A 15,093-nucleotide genomic window follows, 5' to 3' on the forward strand; every position below is an offset into this window, starting at 1 on the left:
CGCTCATCCGATATAGAGAGGAGCGGCATCACTGTTTCCAGGCAGTTTTCTGTGTCAAGTTGCTTGCTGCAGTCTCTGTTTGCATTTTAAATCCGGCTGCGGTTTAAACACAATAATTTTTCTGAAAGTAATGTAGGACACCTCAGACTGTCTGAGGTGTAGAGGTGTGAGCGTTTTTAGTGTGAATAACGCTTTGAGGCATAAGTTTTATTTTTAAAGTGACAGTAGTTAATTTTCTAATATGTTTATGTTGCTTGTTCTTTTTGAGAAACTTTTATATTTTGAGCTATGGACATGGAATCAGAAGCTTTTTCCTTCGATAAATGCTTACTATGCCTAGAGTCCCACATTGTTTAACCTATGCAAATTTGTGCTACTTGTTTAGCTAGAGCGCTAAAGTGTAAAGATAAATGAATGCCCTCTGAGCCCAATGTCTCTCAGGATGACGCGGTTCAGGCAATGCCACATCATTCTCCTCAAACGTCCCAAGCCTCAATGGTGTCACGGTGCCCTGCAGTTCCTCTCAGCCTCCTGGAGGAGTTTATTTTCCATCAGATTTTGTTGCACGGATATCCTCTGCGGTATCAGCTGCTTTATTTGCTTTTACCATGATGGGGACTTGCAAGAGGAAAACTAAAAAAAAAATCAGAGTGTAAGGCATCTGTTCCGTCTGTTGCTACGCTGGTTGCCCTCCCTCATAAGTCTGATGAGGAGGCTACCTCGGTAGCCTCTGAGGGTGAAATCTCAGATTCGGACAGTATAATTCCTTTCTCTGATGCTGAATAAGTAAACTTCAGATTTAAGCTTGAATACCTTTGTTTAATGTTAAAGGAGGTACTGGCTACTTTGGACGACTTTGACTGTCAACCCGAAGAAATCTAGTAAGCTTAACAAATACTATGATGTTCCTTCCTCTGTGAAAGTGTTTCCTGTTCCAAACTGTGTGACTGAGATTATTTCACAGGAATGGGAGAAGCCAGGGATACCTTTCTCCCCGTCTCCCGTCTTTAAAAAGATGTTTCCTGTTGCTGACTCCATTAGAGATTCATGGCACACGGTGCCTAAGATAGAAGGGGCTATTTCTACTCTGGATAAGAGAACTATGATCCCTATCGAGGATAGCTGTTCCTTTAAGGATCACATGGACAAAAGGCTGGAGGCTTATTTGAAGAAGATGTATGGTCATCAGGGTCTTCAATGGCAACCTACAGTTTGTATTGCCACAGTAGCAAGTTCGGCATCTTATTGGTGCAATGCCTTGTTTGAATTAATTTTAGAAGAGACTCTGTTGAAGGAGATTCAAGATAGAATTAAGACTCTCAAATCCACAAGACGTCAAAGTAATTTTCGTTCCTTTCGTAACTTTAAAGGTCAAAAGTCTTCCTCTTCCTAGCAGGGGCAGTCCAAGTCTTCTTGGAGACCCAATCAGTCTTGGAACAAGGGGAAGCAATCAAATTAACCCTCAGCTGAGTCTAAGTCAGCATGAAGGTTCTGCCCTTGTCCGGGATCGGATCAAGTGGGGGGCAGACTTCCCCTGTTTTGTCAAGCGTGGATACGACATGTCCCAGATCCTTGGGCTGTGGACATAGTATCTCAGGGTTACAAAATTGAATTCAAATATCATCCTCCCAAGGGCAGATTTCTCCTCTCAAGGTTATCTGTGGCTCAGGTAAAAAGAGAGGCATTATTATAGTGCGTTCAGGACCTCTCCTCGTTGGGAGTGATTGTTCCAGTTCCAGTAAGAGAACAGGGTCTAGGATTTTATTCAAATCTGTTTGTGGTTCCCAAAAAAGAGGAAACTTTTCAACCCATTTTTCTCAGGGTTCCGTCCTTCAAAATGGAAACCATTTGTTCCATTCTTTCGTTGGTCCAAGAGGGTCAGCTCATGACGACCATAGATCTGAAGGATGCCTATTCTCATGTTTCCATTCACAGGGATCATCACCAGTTCCTGAGATTTAAGTTTCAAGACTAGCACTTTCAGTTTGTTGCTCTTCCGTTTGGCCTTGCCACAGCTCCCAGAATCTTCTCAAAGGTTCTGGGGGGCTCTTTTGGCAGTTGTCAGGTCTCGGAGAATTGTGGTGGCACCTTATCTGGACGACATCTTTGTTCAGGCGCCATCTTTTCAAAAGCAAACTCGCATACAGAGATCTTGTTGTCTTTTCTATGTTCCCACAGTTGGAAACTGAATCTGTAGAAGAGTTCCCTTGTTCCAGCTACAAGGGTTTGCTTTTTAGGGACCATCATAGATTCCCTATGTATGACAATTTTTCTGTCTGAGTTCTTAAAATTAAAACTTCTTGCTTCTCTCTACAGTCTACTGTTCGAAAATCAGTGGCTCAGTGTATGGAGGTAGTTGGTCTGATGTTCGCTTCCATGGACATCATTCCTTTTGCTCCAATCCATTTGAGAGCTCTGCAGTTATGCATGCTCAGACAATGGAACGAAGATCATTCAGATCTGTCTCAGAGTATAGATCTGGATCAGTTGACAAGAGACTCTCTCTCGTGGTTGCTTTCTCAGGATCATCTGTCTCAGAGCACATGCTTCCAGAGACCCTCCTAGGTGATCGTGACCATGGACACCAGCCTGCTAGGAGATTGAACTCTTAGTTCTGGCTAAGCGTGGGTTTTCTGAGTCTGTCATTGATACTATGATTAAGGCTCGCAAGCCTGTTACTCTTAAAATTTATCATAAGGTATGGCCTAAATACCTTTTATTGGTGTGAATCAAAGGGCTACTCTTGGAGTAGGGTCAGAATTCCTAGATATTTGTCTTTTCTTCAGGAGGATCTGGAGAAAGGGTTGTCAGTCAGTTCTCTGAAAAGTCAGATATCTGCACTATCTATTCTTTTACATAAGCGTCTGGTGGATGTGCCAGATGTTTAATCTTTTTGTCAGGCCCTGGTCAAAATCAGGCCTGTTTAAACCTGTTGCTCCTCATTGGAGCCTTAACCTTGTTCTTAATGTTTTGCAGCAAGCTCCAATTGAGCCAATGCATTCTATAGATATTAAGCTGTTATCTTGGAAGGTTTTGTTTCTTATGGCTATCTCTTCTACTTGGAGAGTTTCGGAACTCTCAGATTTGCAGTGTGATTTGCCTTACCTTATCTTTCATGCGGATAAGGTGGTTCTTCGTACCAAATTGGGGTTTCTCCGTAAAGTGGTATCGGATAGAAATATTAATCAGGAAATTGTTGTTCCTTCTCTCTGTCCTAATCCTCCTTCTCATATGGAACGTCTGTTGCACAACTTGGATGTGGTGCATGCTCTAAAATTCTATCTACAGGCTGCTAAGGATTTTCCCCAGTCCTCTGCCCTGTTTGTTTGTTTAGCTGGAAAGCGTATGGTCAGAAGGCTACTGCTACTTCTCTTTTCCTCTGCATGAGAAGTTTGATTCGTTTTGCTTATGAGCCTGCTGGACAGCAGCCTCCTGAGAGAATTTACAGCTCATTCCACTAGGGCTGTTTCATCTTTGTGGGCTTTCAAAAATGAAGCTTCTGTTGAACAGATTTGTAAAGCTGCAACTTGGTCCTCTCTGCATACTTTTTCCAAATTCTACTACTTTTGCTTTGGCTAAGGCTTCCTTTGGGAGAAAAGTTCTTCAAGCGGTGGTGCCTTCAGTGGGCAGAAGCTCACAATCTTTCTGCCATCCACATTCCAGGAGTGGACAACTGGGAGGCGGATTTCCTGAGCAGACTTTTCATCCCGGGGATTCTGCCTGTCTTGTTCTCCCTCCCTATTCATTCCGTGTCCTCTAGCTTGGGTATTGGTTCCCACTAGTAGTTGGAATGACACCGTGGACTCTCCGTTTCTTAGGAAAGAAAAAAAAAATGTATGCTTACCTGATAAATGTCTTTCCGTACATGGAGAGTCCACGACCCCACCCTTTAGATTAGACCGTAATTTTTTTCTAATCCTCAGGCACCTCTACACCTTTGTGTTATCTTCTTTTTCCATTTCCCTTCATCTGAATGACGGGGGTTATGGGTAAGGGAAGGGACACTTAACAGCTTTGCTGTGCTGCTCTTTGCCTCCTCCTGCTGGCCAGGAGTGAATATCCCACTAATAATTGGAATGACGTTGTGGACTCTCCATGTCCGAAAAGAAAGAAATTTATCAGGTAAGCATAAATTTTGTTATTGTGAAAGTATCTTTGTAGATCGTTATCCCGTATATATTATCCATATCTTTTCATATGAATTAATAGAGTATCACCAGTTATTTTGATTACGTATTTATTGTTTTTATTTCTCTTATAGTTATAAAAGCTAGACAAACTTTTAGAGCAGACATTACTTTTGTTTATCTGTACAATGTTCTACTGTCATGTTTGTATTGTCATTATTTTATATTGTCAATAAAGAACTATAAAAATAATAATAATAATTTGTTATTAGAAAATGGAACTGAGAGAAAATATCAGAGACTAGCATCATCTGTTTTTGCTTCTTCGTTTTTTAGGAAAGAATGCAAAAAAAGTCAAGCATAAAATTAGAAGAGACGAGACCTCCAATTAAAAGAGATGCAAATCTGAAAGGAGAGGATCCCAAAAATGTAATTGAACTTTCCTATTAATATTCAAAATGTAAATTTAATTATACTCCTTTATTTTGTTTATCTGACAGCTTACATTGTAAACATATTATATTAAGGTGGTGAGAGTCCAAGATTCCTAAGTGTTGGGAATTCATCACCTGGCCTTCAAGAGTAGGCAAAGACACCCTACACCAGAGCTTTGGTACCCCTCCTACTCCCCTTACCCTCCGAGTATTTTCTTTGCCTTGTCTATGAGTAGTTTAGAATTGAGGTGTTCAGATCGTGGATATTTTTGGCATTGTGTTAGAATTCTTTGAATCTTACAATTTCTTCAAGATGGTTTAGACAAGGGTCTATCGGACAGCACTCTGAAGGATCATATTTCAGCGATTTCAGTTTTATTGCACAAGAAATTTGCTTGTCTTCCTGATATTTAGCAAAGAAAATGGTTGTACTCCGCTCAAAGTTTAAATGTAAAACATAGTCTTTATTAAGCATTTAGTATAAAAAAGTTTTCAAAACACGGAAAAATAGCAGCCAAACGAGATGGTGTCCAACACTGTACAACTGGCTTACGCGTTTCGGCTTTACGCCGTAATCATTAGCTTCCTGATAGTTAGACATTCATTCAGGCTAGTTGGTTAGGATTATCAAACCTATTTCTCCTCCATGGAGTTTGAATTTTGTACTCAGAGTGTTACAATATCAGCCTTGTAAACCTATGCATAAACTAGATATTCAATTGTTATCTTGGAAGGTTTTGTTTTTGTTAGCTATTTCCTCAGCTAGGAGTGAATCTGAAATGTCCACTCTCTTGTTATCTGCCATATTTGGTTTTTCATCAGGACAAGGCTGTTTTACGCGCTTTGTACTTTTTCCTTGCTAAGGTGGTTTCCCCAGAAAAAAATTGTTCAGCTAATAGATGTACCCTCCTTATGTCCAATCTGACATCTTCAAATGAGAGATTACTACATATTCTGGCTGCTTCTCCATCAGCCAGAATTGAATTAAATAGAACCCTGTCAGAATGATTTCTTTCTAATGACACAGTGAGTCCACGGATCATCATAATTACTGTTGGGAATATAACTCCTGGCCAGCAGGAGGAGGCAAAGAGCACCACAGCAAAGCTGTTAAGTATCACCTCCCTACCCACAAACCCCAGTCATTCTCTTTGCCTGCATTGCAAGGAGGTGGTAAAGTTTAGGTTCTGTTTGTGGTTTCCAAAAAGGAGGGAACTTTCTGGCCTATTTTAGACCTCAAGAGCGTAAACAAATTTCTCAGAGTTCCGTCTTTCAAAATGGACACTTCGTTCCATTCTTCCCTTGGTTCAAGAGGGTCAATTCATGACGACTGTAGACTTAAAGGATGCGTATCTGCATATTCCCATCCACAGGGACCATCACAAATTTCTGAGGTTTGCGTTCCTAGACAGACGCTTTCAGTTTGTGGCTCTTCCATTCGGTCTTGCAACAGCTCCCAGAATTTTCTCAAAGGTCCTGGGAGCATTGTTAGCGGTGCTCCGGTTGCGGGGTGTAGCAGTGGCACCTTATCTGGACAACATTCTGGTTCAGGGACCATCTTTTCAACAAGCAAGCTCCCACACAGAGATGATGTTGTCTTTTTTGCGCTCCCATAGATGGAAGGTGAATTTAGGAAAAGGTTCCTTAATTACAGCTACAAGGGTGGTGTTCTTGGGAACTATTATAGATTCCTTATCATTGAAGATTTTTCTGACGGAGGCCAGAAAAACAAAGATTTTTAATTCTTGTCTTGCCCTTCAGTCCTCTCTTCGGCCGTCAGTAGCTCAGTGTATGGAGGTAATTGGTCTGATGGTGTCGGCTATGTAGATCTGTCTCCACAAATAGATCTGGATCAGGCGACAAGGGACTCTCTTCTGTGGTGGTTGTCTCAGGATCATCTCTCCCAGGGAACTTGCTTTTGCATACCTTCCTGGGTGATCGTGACCACGGATGCCAGTCTGCTGGGATGGGGAGCAGTCTGGGGCTTGTTAAGGGCTCAGGGTCTATGGACTCGGGAGGAGTCAGATCTCCCCATAAACATTCTAGAACTGAGGGTGATCTTCAATTCTCTTCTGGCCTGGCCTCAGTTAATGGGGCAGCCGGAGTTCGATCTCATGGCATCTCGTCAGAATACCAAGCTCCTGAGGTATGGATCGAGGTCAAGGGATCCTCAGGCTGTTCTGATAGATGCTCTGGCGGTTCCTTGGAAGTTCAATGTAGCGTATGTTTTTCCTCCGTTCGCTCTCCTTCCACGGGTCATTGCTCGAATCAAACAGGAGAGGGCATCGGTGATTCTCATTGCGCCGGCGTGGCCTTGCAGGATCTGGTATGCAGATCTTGTGGAGATGTCATCTCTTCCACCTTGGAGACTTCATTTGAGGAAGGACTTTCTACTTCAGGGGCCCTTCCTTCATACAAAAATCTCTGACTGCTTGGAGATTGAACGCTTGATATTATCTAAGCATGGGTTTTCTTAGTCGGTCATTGAGACCATGATTCAGGCCTGTGACTAGAAAGATTTATTATAAGATATGGCGTAAATATCTGTATTGGTGTGAATCCAGGTGCTGGAGAAGGGGTTATCTGCAAGTACCTTGAAGGGTCAAATTTCTGCTTTATGTATTTTTATATAATACATTTTTATTGAGGCTATTTAAGGCAGAAAATACAGTTTCAAGAGTCAAAAATCAGAATAAACAATCACAGTTGGTCAATTAACATATCCAAGAAAATATACCACTGTTCTGTAAATCTTACATCAATAGTCAAGAAAAAAGAAAAACTTAAGCCTCTCATTTTTTGTTATATTTCTAGTTCCTTCAGGTTATTTAATAATTGTGCATCATAATTAATTTAGCCATGGGGCAGGGAGTGGGGCCCCGGGTGAGAGAGAAAGGGAAAAAAAAAAAAAAGGGGGGGGGGAGATTCCCTCCTCCCCCCAAAGGTAGGGTGAAATATGCATTTATAGGGTAGTAGCGGAAATATAAAAAACTTCTGTTACCAACAATCTAATAAAACTAGTTCTGAATGTCTAAAAGGGTAAATTAATTGGGCCACTTCTCCTGGCGGAAAGATCTTGATAAACGCCGACCATTTTTAAAAAGATGAAGTCACCTCTCTTTCAGAAGTTAAAGAAACATTCATTTGTTCAATAATGCATTGCTTTTTCATATGGTTTTTAATTTCTTGCATTTTAGGTGTTGAAGGGTCTCTCCAACTCCCAAAAATCAAATTTCTTGTTACCAGAATTGCCATATTTCTAGTCTTTTTGAATTCAAAGTTTGTAGGGGATTCTCTGAGGAAGACCACCTCTGCCAAGGAGAGAGAGAGCATAGGAAGCTTTAATACATTAGTCATCCAAAATTCTAATTTCTGCCATAGCTGTCTAATTCATGGGCATGACCATATCATATGAACTAAGTCAGCTGCTGGGTAGGAACATCTAGGACATGTGTTAAATCCACAGTTGTACAATTTGAACCCTTTAAGTGGAGTATAATAGGTTCTGTACAGTAGTTTTTTTTTTTAAATCAAAGATTTTTATTGAGGCAATACGAGAAAAAGAAATTACATACACAGAATATACTTTTTTGCATTACTTTGGTAAATTTTGCAGACAAGACATCGTTTATCCGTAAGACAATGAAACCCCTTCATATAAAAGAACAAAGAAATCTTAATTCAAATATCAGACATGTGTCTCACCAAAAGAACATAATGAAAATGAAGGGCAGTGTATGCGAAGACAAAATCAGATACATATAATCAAGTATTACCTCTCTTTTCATTTTGTTCCTTATATAAACGCATAACCAAGTGATAAAATTTAAACAGCCTAAAAATCTTATACTTCTTATAGGATGGTATATTAATTATAAAATGGATGTATTAATTATCTGGAAATGGACAATTTATAAAATTTACAAACTATGGAGAATCATAACAAGTTGCTCCTACTAATTGCACGTAATTGGAGGACAAATTGCCTCAATTTTTTTGTAGACAGAAGGATAAGGGCAACTTATGACAGTACAATATCAATAGCGGATAAATACCGCTTATTTGTCCACCTAAAATAAGGGTGGACAGGAGCTAGATGAGGTTTTAAGTCACAATGGGGATGGGGGTGGGAGGGCGGAGCCAACTAGAACAGAGTAGATATTTTTTAATATGAACATAATCTCGTTTAACACAACCTATGTGCTTAAATAGAGTGGACACAGAAACATATGCACACCTACTATAATAACAAAGAATATTAGGTTCAGTTTAAATCAACCCAAGAGTCCTGATTACTTTTAACTAAATTAGTGATGCAGGTTTTCATAGCAAATGAGGTGGTAATTGACCCAGACATTAATAAAGTAAGACAGAATGCCTGGGAACTAACAATTTGGAGACACATATGCAAACAAACTAGCATATATTATAATCAAAAAGTAGTAGCACAGTTAGAAGACATATCTCACTATTAGTCGGGTAATGTACAATAAGGTAGAATATGGTAGGTGGTACACAACATATAAAATAGCAACTGGGAGAGGAGGCATATGATATGAATTGCAGAGTGGGTGAATCTGTTTAACCTAAATACAACAGTACCCTTTACAGCATGCCTCATCTTGAAATAACGAACCCCAACCAATGATAGGCAAGTCATCCAGCTATGTTTAAGTATATTGTTTTGGTCCACAGCCGGCTAACCTGTATGCAAGTGCTCCCTTTGTTGTAAAAGCGCACATGAACCTAAATATGCCAATTTTCCAAAGGAGTGTGGAGTATAACAATATATGGAAGCTTAGTAACCTATGAAATGGATCCATTACTATACAAGTGGGCTACAGGGTTTGCTTATAATACACCATGTATCTCTATATGGGGCCACATGTAAAAATCAGACACAGAAATCGTCATAAATACTTGCACTACGAGCATAATATATATGAATGGTCCCAACTCAGAGTCCCATGGGGTGTCGGCAGTATTATCATCCTATCCCCAATCGAAGTGCCATGAAAATTGGGCAATGCAGAAGAGTGTGCCATTGAGGGTAGAGTTCTGGACCCGACATACTTGTCAAAACTGGAGAGCCGTGGTGTATGTAAGAGCGCATAGTCACCGCCGATAAAACCTCTGGACTCAAAGAAGAGCGATCAGATGTACCAGGAAAGACCACTTCAAAGCATTGGTTACTCTTCTTTCTCGGGCGGTCGGCCGCATCCGTCCGGTCTAGCAGGACTATTGCTTCCGTCATGGTCTCCTGTTCTCTGGCAGTTAACGTAAGTGCAGTATCAAGACACTTCAGGATCTGTGCCGCTTGCGTCTTCATGAGAAGGGACCCAGTAGGGAGTATGCAATTTTGAGCAGGCTCTTTCCCTTCATAAACAGGTTGTATGCCATTGCTCTGCATACCTTGTTGAGCTATGACATCCATTTTGGAATCGCTGTCTTCCTCTTGATGCCGGGCTCTCACTAAATCAATGAGTTGCGCAAAGTTGCTATCGATCTTCTTAGCCAGGATGGCCAATAAGCCTTTAACATTTGCATGAGGCTTCATATCTATGTTGGATTCTTATACTTGTAGTGCGTGCTGAGATGTGTAGCAGTTTCCTAATATGGCGGTTTGCTCGATCTCACCGTGACAACATGCCAGCAGGCCTTAGAACTATCGCTGTATCAATTGCTTAGGATTCTTGTCCATAACTGGCCTATCTTCTAGTATAGAGTAAGATCCAATTATGGGGATAACATAGGAAATACTTAAAAAGTCTTGTTATGCCAAAAATAAAGATTTTTTAGGTCAAATGCTGGGAGCTCTAGAATTGCACGTCTTGCTAGCTCAGCTGTTGGCTCCGCCCCCCCTGTACAGTAGTTTGTTATGCGATTCTCTCCAACTTGAGGATGATGTAGTTTGGGCTACAGTGTCTATATATTTTTTCACTTGCTCTAATTCGATATCAAGTTCTGAAGCTAAAAGGTTCCATTTTTGTGTTATCTGCTGAAGAGTATTGTCTCCTCCTTGAGAGATCAGTAAATCGTACCAAATTGATATAGATGTTAAGTCATTTTTAGCTAATATGGGCCAGCTATCCAAGTTCCCCCAAGACCAGGTCCATCCGACTTTCTCTGCAAGTGTGAAAAGATAGTGTCTGGCCTGGAGGTAAGCAAAAAAATCTCTATTGCTCATATCAAATTTCTGTTTCAGTTTTTCTAATGTTTTAACCGATGAAGTACTTTGATCTATAAGCTGAGACACAGCAGAGAGACCCTTTTCTTGCCATGACTGAAATACTCGTGACCGAGTGCCTTCTTGAAATTCTGGATTGCCACATAAAACTTGGAATTTTGGGATGGTTAAATCAATATTTAGTTTCTGTCCAAGTTTTTTCCATGCTTGGATTACCATATATATTGGGTGGAATTGTTTCACTTTCTTTGGTATTAGGTAAGCTGGGCAATGGATTAGAGCTATAGGGTTAAAAGGAAATATTATGTTCCTCTCTAAGTTATTGTTAGTAAAATAGTCCTTATTCGCTATCCAGTCTATTGCGATACGAGATAGAAAGACCAAGCTGTATTTGCTAAGATCTGGAAGAGCCATTCCCCCCGTATCTTTTTGGAAGTTATAATTTATTTAAGGAAATTTGCGGTCTTTTACATTTCCATATAAAGTATCGAAGAGCCCTGTTTAAACTTTTCCAGTCTTTGACTTTCAAACTCACCGGAATATTTTGTAAGGGATATAAAATTTTGGGAAGGAGGGTCATTTTAAATAAGGCAATACGTCCTGAGAGAGATAACGGAAAGTTCTGCCAGCTGATCATGTAATCTTTAATTTTAGAAAGAATAGGAGAAATATTGAGGCTATACCACTCTTTTGGATTAGTTGAAATATTGATACCTAGGTATTTAAAGTGAGTCAAGACCTCTTTAAAGGGTATCGTGGGATAAGAAGCCTCACTTTTCTTGACCCATAATAATTCCGACTTAGAAACATTAAGTTTATAGCCTGTGAAGGTTCCATATGAATTGGTTATCGAGATCAATTTTGGGATGTTGACTGATGTATTAGACATATAAATTAACACGTCATACACGTATAAGGCTATTTTTTGCTCCAGTGAGCCAATTTTTATCCCTTGTAGAGACTGTCGAATCTTAAGGGCTAAAGGTTCAATCGCTAAATTAAATAATAGCAGTGACAGTGGGCACCCTTGTCTTGTACCCCTCTGTAGATTAATTAGTTTAGATTCAAGTTTGACAATTAATTTAGTTGAGGAATTTCTGCAGAGATTAGAGATAAAAGAGATAAAATTATCCTTAAACCCAAATCGGAGCAAGGAATTCAGGATGTGTTGGTGATAAACTGAATCAAACGCTTTTTCGGCGTCAAGCGCGATGATCGCTATGTCTGATTGATCTTGAGAAGAGTCTTCACGGGAATTATGGAAATAATCAAGCACTAAAAATAATTCTCTGATCTTAGCTGCCAGATTGCGCCTGCGGAGGAAGCCCGTCTGATCTTTGTTAATGAGATCACCTATAACTTTTTGAAGTCTTTTAGCTAAGATAGATGTTAATAACTTATAATCAGAGTTAAGTAGTGCAATGGGTCTGTAAGACTCTTTTTTCAATGGGTCTTTCCCTGGTTTCAGTATTAATGATGTAGTGGAAGCTGCAAAAGATAAGGAAACAGGCTTGTTATTTATGTAGAAATGGTTAAACATTTCTTTTAAATAAGGGGTTACAATTGGAGTAAGAATCTTATTAAACTCGTTGGGAAGGAAGTCCGGACCCGGGGCTTTGTCAAGAGGCAGCTCTTTAATTGTTGAAGTAATCTCTTGGTCGGAGATAGGAGCATTGATATCAATTGCTGCTTCTTCCCTCAAAACTGGATATTCAAGCCCTTTCCAGAAAAGCTCAGAGGCTTCTTCAGCTGAGTCTTTTTTATCATAAAGATCTTTATAGTAAGTGAAAAAGGCATCAGTAATCTCTCTTGTGTTTTGTAGTAGAGTTCCTTGTTCCAGAAGTGAGTCAATTGAGGAATTTCCTTGTATATTTTTAACTAGATTTGCAAGCAGTTTCCCTGCCTTATCTCCGTATCTATAAAACTTAGATTTAATTTTAAGATCAGCTTGAACTGAGTTGCACATTAAAAGAGTATCTCTCTCTCTTCGCCAAAGTGTATTGCTTCCAGTTTGATGATGTTGGTTGGGTTAGATATTTATTATAGCTATTAGTGATGGATCTCAGTGTTTCACTTTCTCTCAAGGCTGCCTTTCGCTTAAGGTCTGCCATATAAGCAATAATGTGCCCCCTCATTACCGCCTTGCCAGCTTCCCAGAGTGTACTTGGGTTGTTGACAGTACCGGCATTTAAATCAAAATATTCAATTATTCTGGTTGTCAGCCAGTTCTTAAATTTGAAGTCTTTCAACAAAAATTTGGGGAAATAGAATCGGCATGAAGTGTATATTTTATCTCTTATTGGAATTTTCAATACTATTGGGGCATGATCTGAAATAGTCACTTGTAGTATTCTTGCTGTGGGACCAAACTTTAATAAATTCTCATTGACTAGAAATAGGTCAATTCTGGATAGAGACCTTACGTTCTTAGCCTTGCATGTGAATTCTCTTTGATCCGGATTCCGGATCCTCCATATATCTTTAAGAGCTAGATTCTTAGCTAAGATTTTAAACATTTTACCTTCTAGCTTATCCCTCTTGGACATCAAAGTTTTGGGGCTTTGCCTAAGTCTGTCTAAGGAAGTCTGTGGAACCATGTTAAAATCCCGTGCAACAATTATATTCCCTTCACCTATTTGTAAAATTTTTGTTTGAAGAAACTCCCAGAAATTCCTCTCAAATTTGTTAGGGGCATAAAGGTTGCAAAGTGTAAAAATCGAGTTTGCTAATCTTTAAGATCAAAATTCTACTGTTAGGGTCCTTATATTCTAATAAAACTTTGTATGGGTTTTTCTTCCCTAGGAGGATGGCTACCCCTCTTTTCCTCTCAATGCTTGGTGTAAAAAACACCTCATTTACCCAAGAAGATTTCAATTTCTCAAATTCTTGTGCGTTTAACTGTGTCTCCTGGATAAATGCAATGTCTGAATTGAGCTTCCTCAGATGTGAGATTATCAATTTGCGTTTTATTGGGGTTGATATCCCTCCGACATTCCAGGAAGAAAGAATATTTTCTTTTACTTTAGTCATCAATTAAGAGAGGGGGGGGGTGGAGGGAAAGGAAAGAGAAAAAAAAGGAGGGGGTTTAAGAAGGAAAAGGAAGAGGGGGGAAACTTGAAAAAAAAAAAAACAAAAAAAAAAAAACCCCAGCTCCCCCTCCTAATACAGGGAGTGCAGACTTATTAGGCAAATGAGTATTTTGACCACATCATCCTCTTTATGCATGTTGTCTTACTTCAAGCTGTATAGGCTCGAAAGCCTACTACCAATTAAGCATATTAGGTGATGTGCATCTCTGTAATGAGAAGGGGTGTGGTCTAATGACATCAACACCCTATATCAGGTGTGCATAATTATTAGGCAACTTCCTTTCCTTTGGCAAAATGGGTCAAAAGGACTTGACAGGCTCAGAAAAGTCAAAAGTAGTGAGATATCTTGCAGAGGGATGCAGCACTCTTAAAATTGCAAAGCTTCTGAAGCGTGATCATCGAACAATCAAGCGTTTCATTCAAAATAGTCAACAGGGTCGCAAGAAGCGTGTGGAAAAACCAAGGCGCAAAATAACTGCCCATGAACTGAGAAAAGTCAAGCGTGCAGCTGCCAAGATGCCACTTGCCACCAGTTTGGCCATATTTCAGAGATGCAACATCACTGGAGTGCCCAAATGCACAAGGTGTGCAATACTCAGAGACATGGCCAAGGTAAGAAAGGCTGAAAGATGACCACCACTGAACAAGACACACAAGCTGAAACATCAAGACTGGGCCAAGAAATATCTCAAGACTGATTTTTCTAAGGTTTTATGGACTGATGAAATGAGAGTGAGTCTTGATGGGCCAGATGGATGGGCCCGTGGCTGGATTGTAAAGGGAAGAGAGCTCCAGTCCGACTCAGATTCCAGCAAGGTGGAGGTGGAGTTCTGGTTTGGGCTGGTATCATCAAAGATGAGCTTGTGGAGCCTTTTCGGGTTGAGGTTGGAGTCAAGCTCAACTCCCAGTCCTACTGCCAGTTTCTGGAAGACACCTTCTTCAAGCAGTGGTACAGGAAGAAGTCTGCATCCTTCAAGAAAAACATGATTTTCATGCAGGACAATGCTCCATCACACGCGTCCAAGTACTCCACAGCGTGGCTGGCAAGAAAGGGTATAAAAGAAGAAAATCTAATGACATGGCCTCCTTGTTCACCTGATCTGAACCCCATTGAGAACCTGTGGTCCATCATCAAATGTGAGATTTACAAGGAGGGAAAACAGTACACCTCTCTGAACAGTGTCCGGGAGGCTGTGGTTGCTGCTGCACGCAATGTTGATGGTGAACAGATCAAAACACTGACAGAATCCATGGAT

The 15,093-nt window shown here is 40.2% G+C and overlaps 1 protein-coding gene across 2 annotated transcripts in view; it reads left to right on the forward strand.

Moving 5' to 3' along the window:
* Positions 1-15,093, forward strand: part of LOC128660608 (uncharacterized) — a 559,105-nt gene that overhangs the window by 406,591 nt on the left and 137,421 nt on the right. For both annotated transcript variants that reach the window (XM_053714534.1, XM_053714535.1), the window contains one exon: positions 4,464-4,556. In XM_053714534.1, the coding sequence (XP_053570509.1) occupies positions 4,464-4,556 (93 nt within the window). The remainder of the gene's footprint in view (positions 1-4,463; positions 4,557-15,093) is intronic.

This window comes from Bombina bombina, chromosome 5 (genome assembly GCF_027579735.1).
Source record: "Bombina bombina isolate aBomBom1 chromosome 5, aBomBom1.pri, whole genome shotgun sequence".
NCBI classification, from domain to species: domain Eukaryota; kingdom Metazoa; phylum Chordata; class Amphibia; order Anura; family Bombinatoridae; genus Bombina; species Bombina bombina.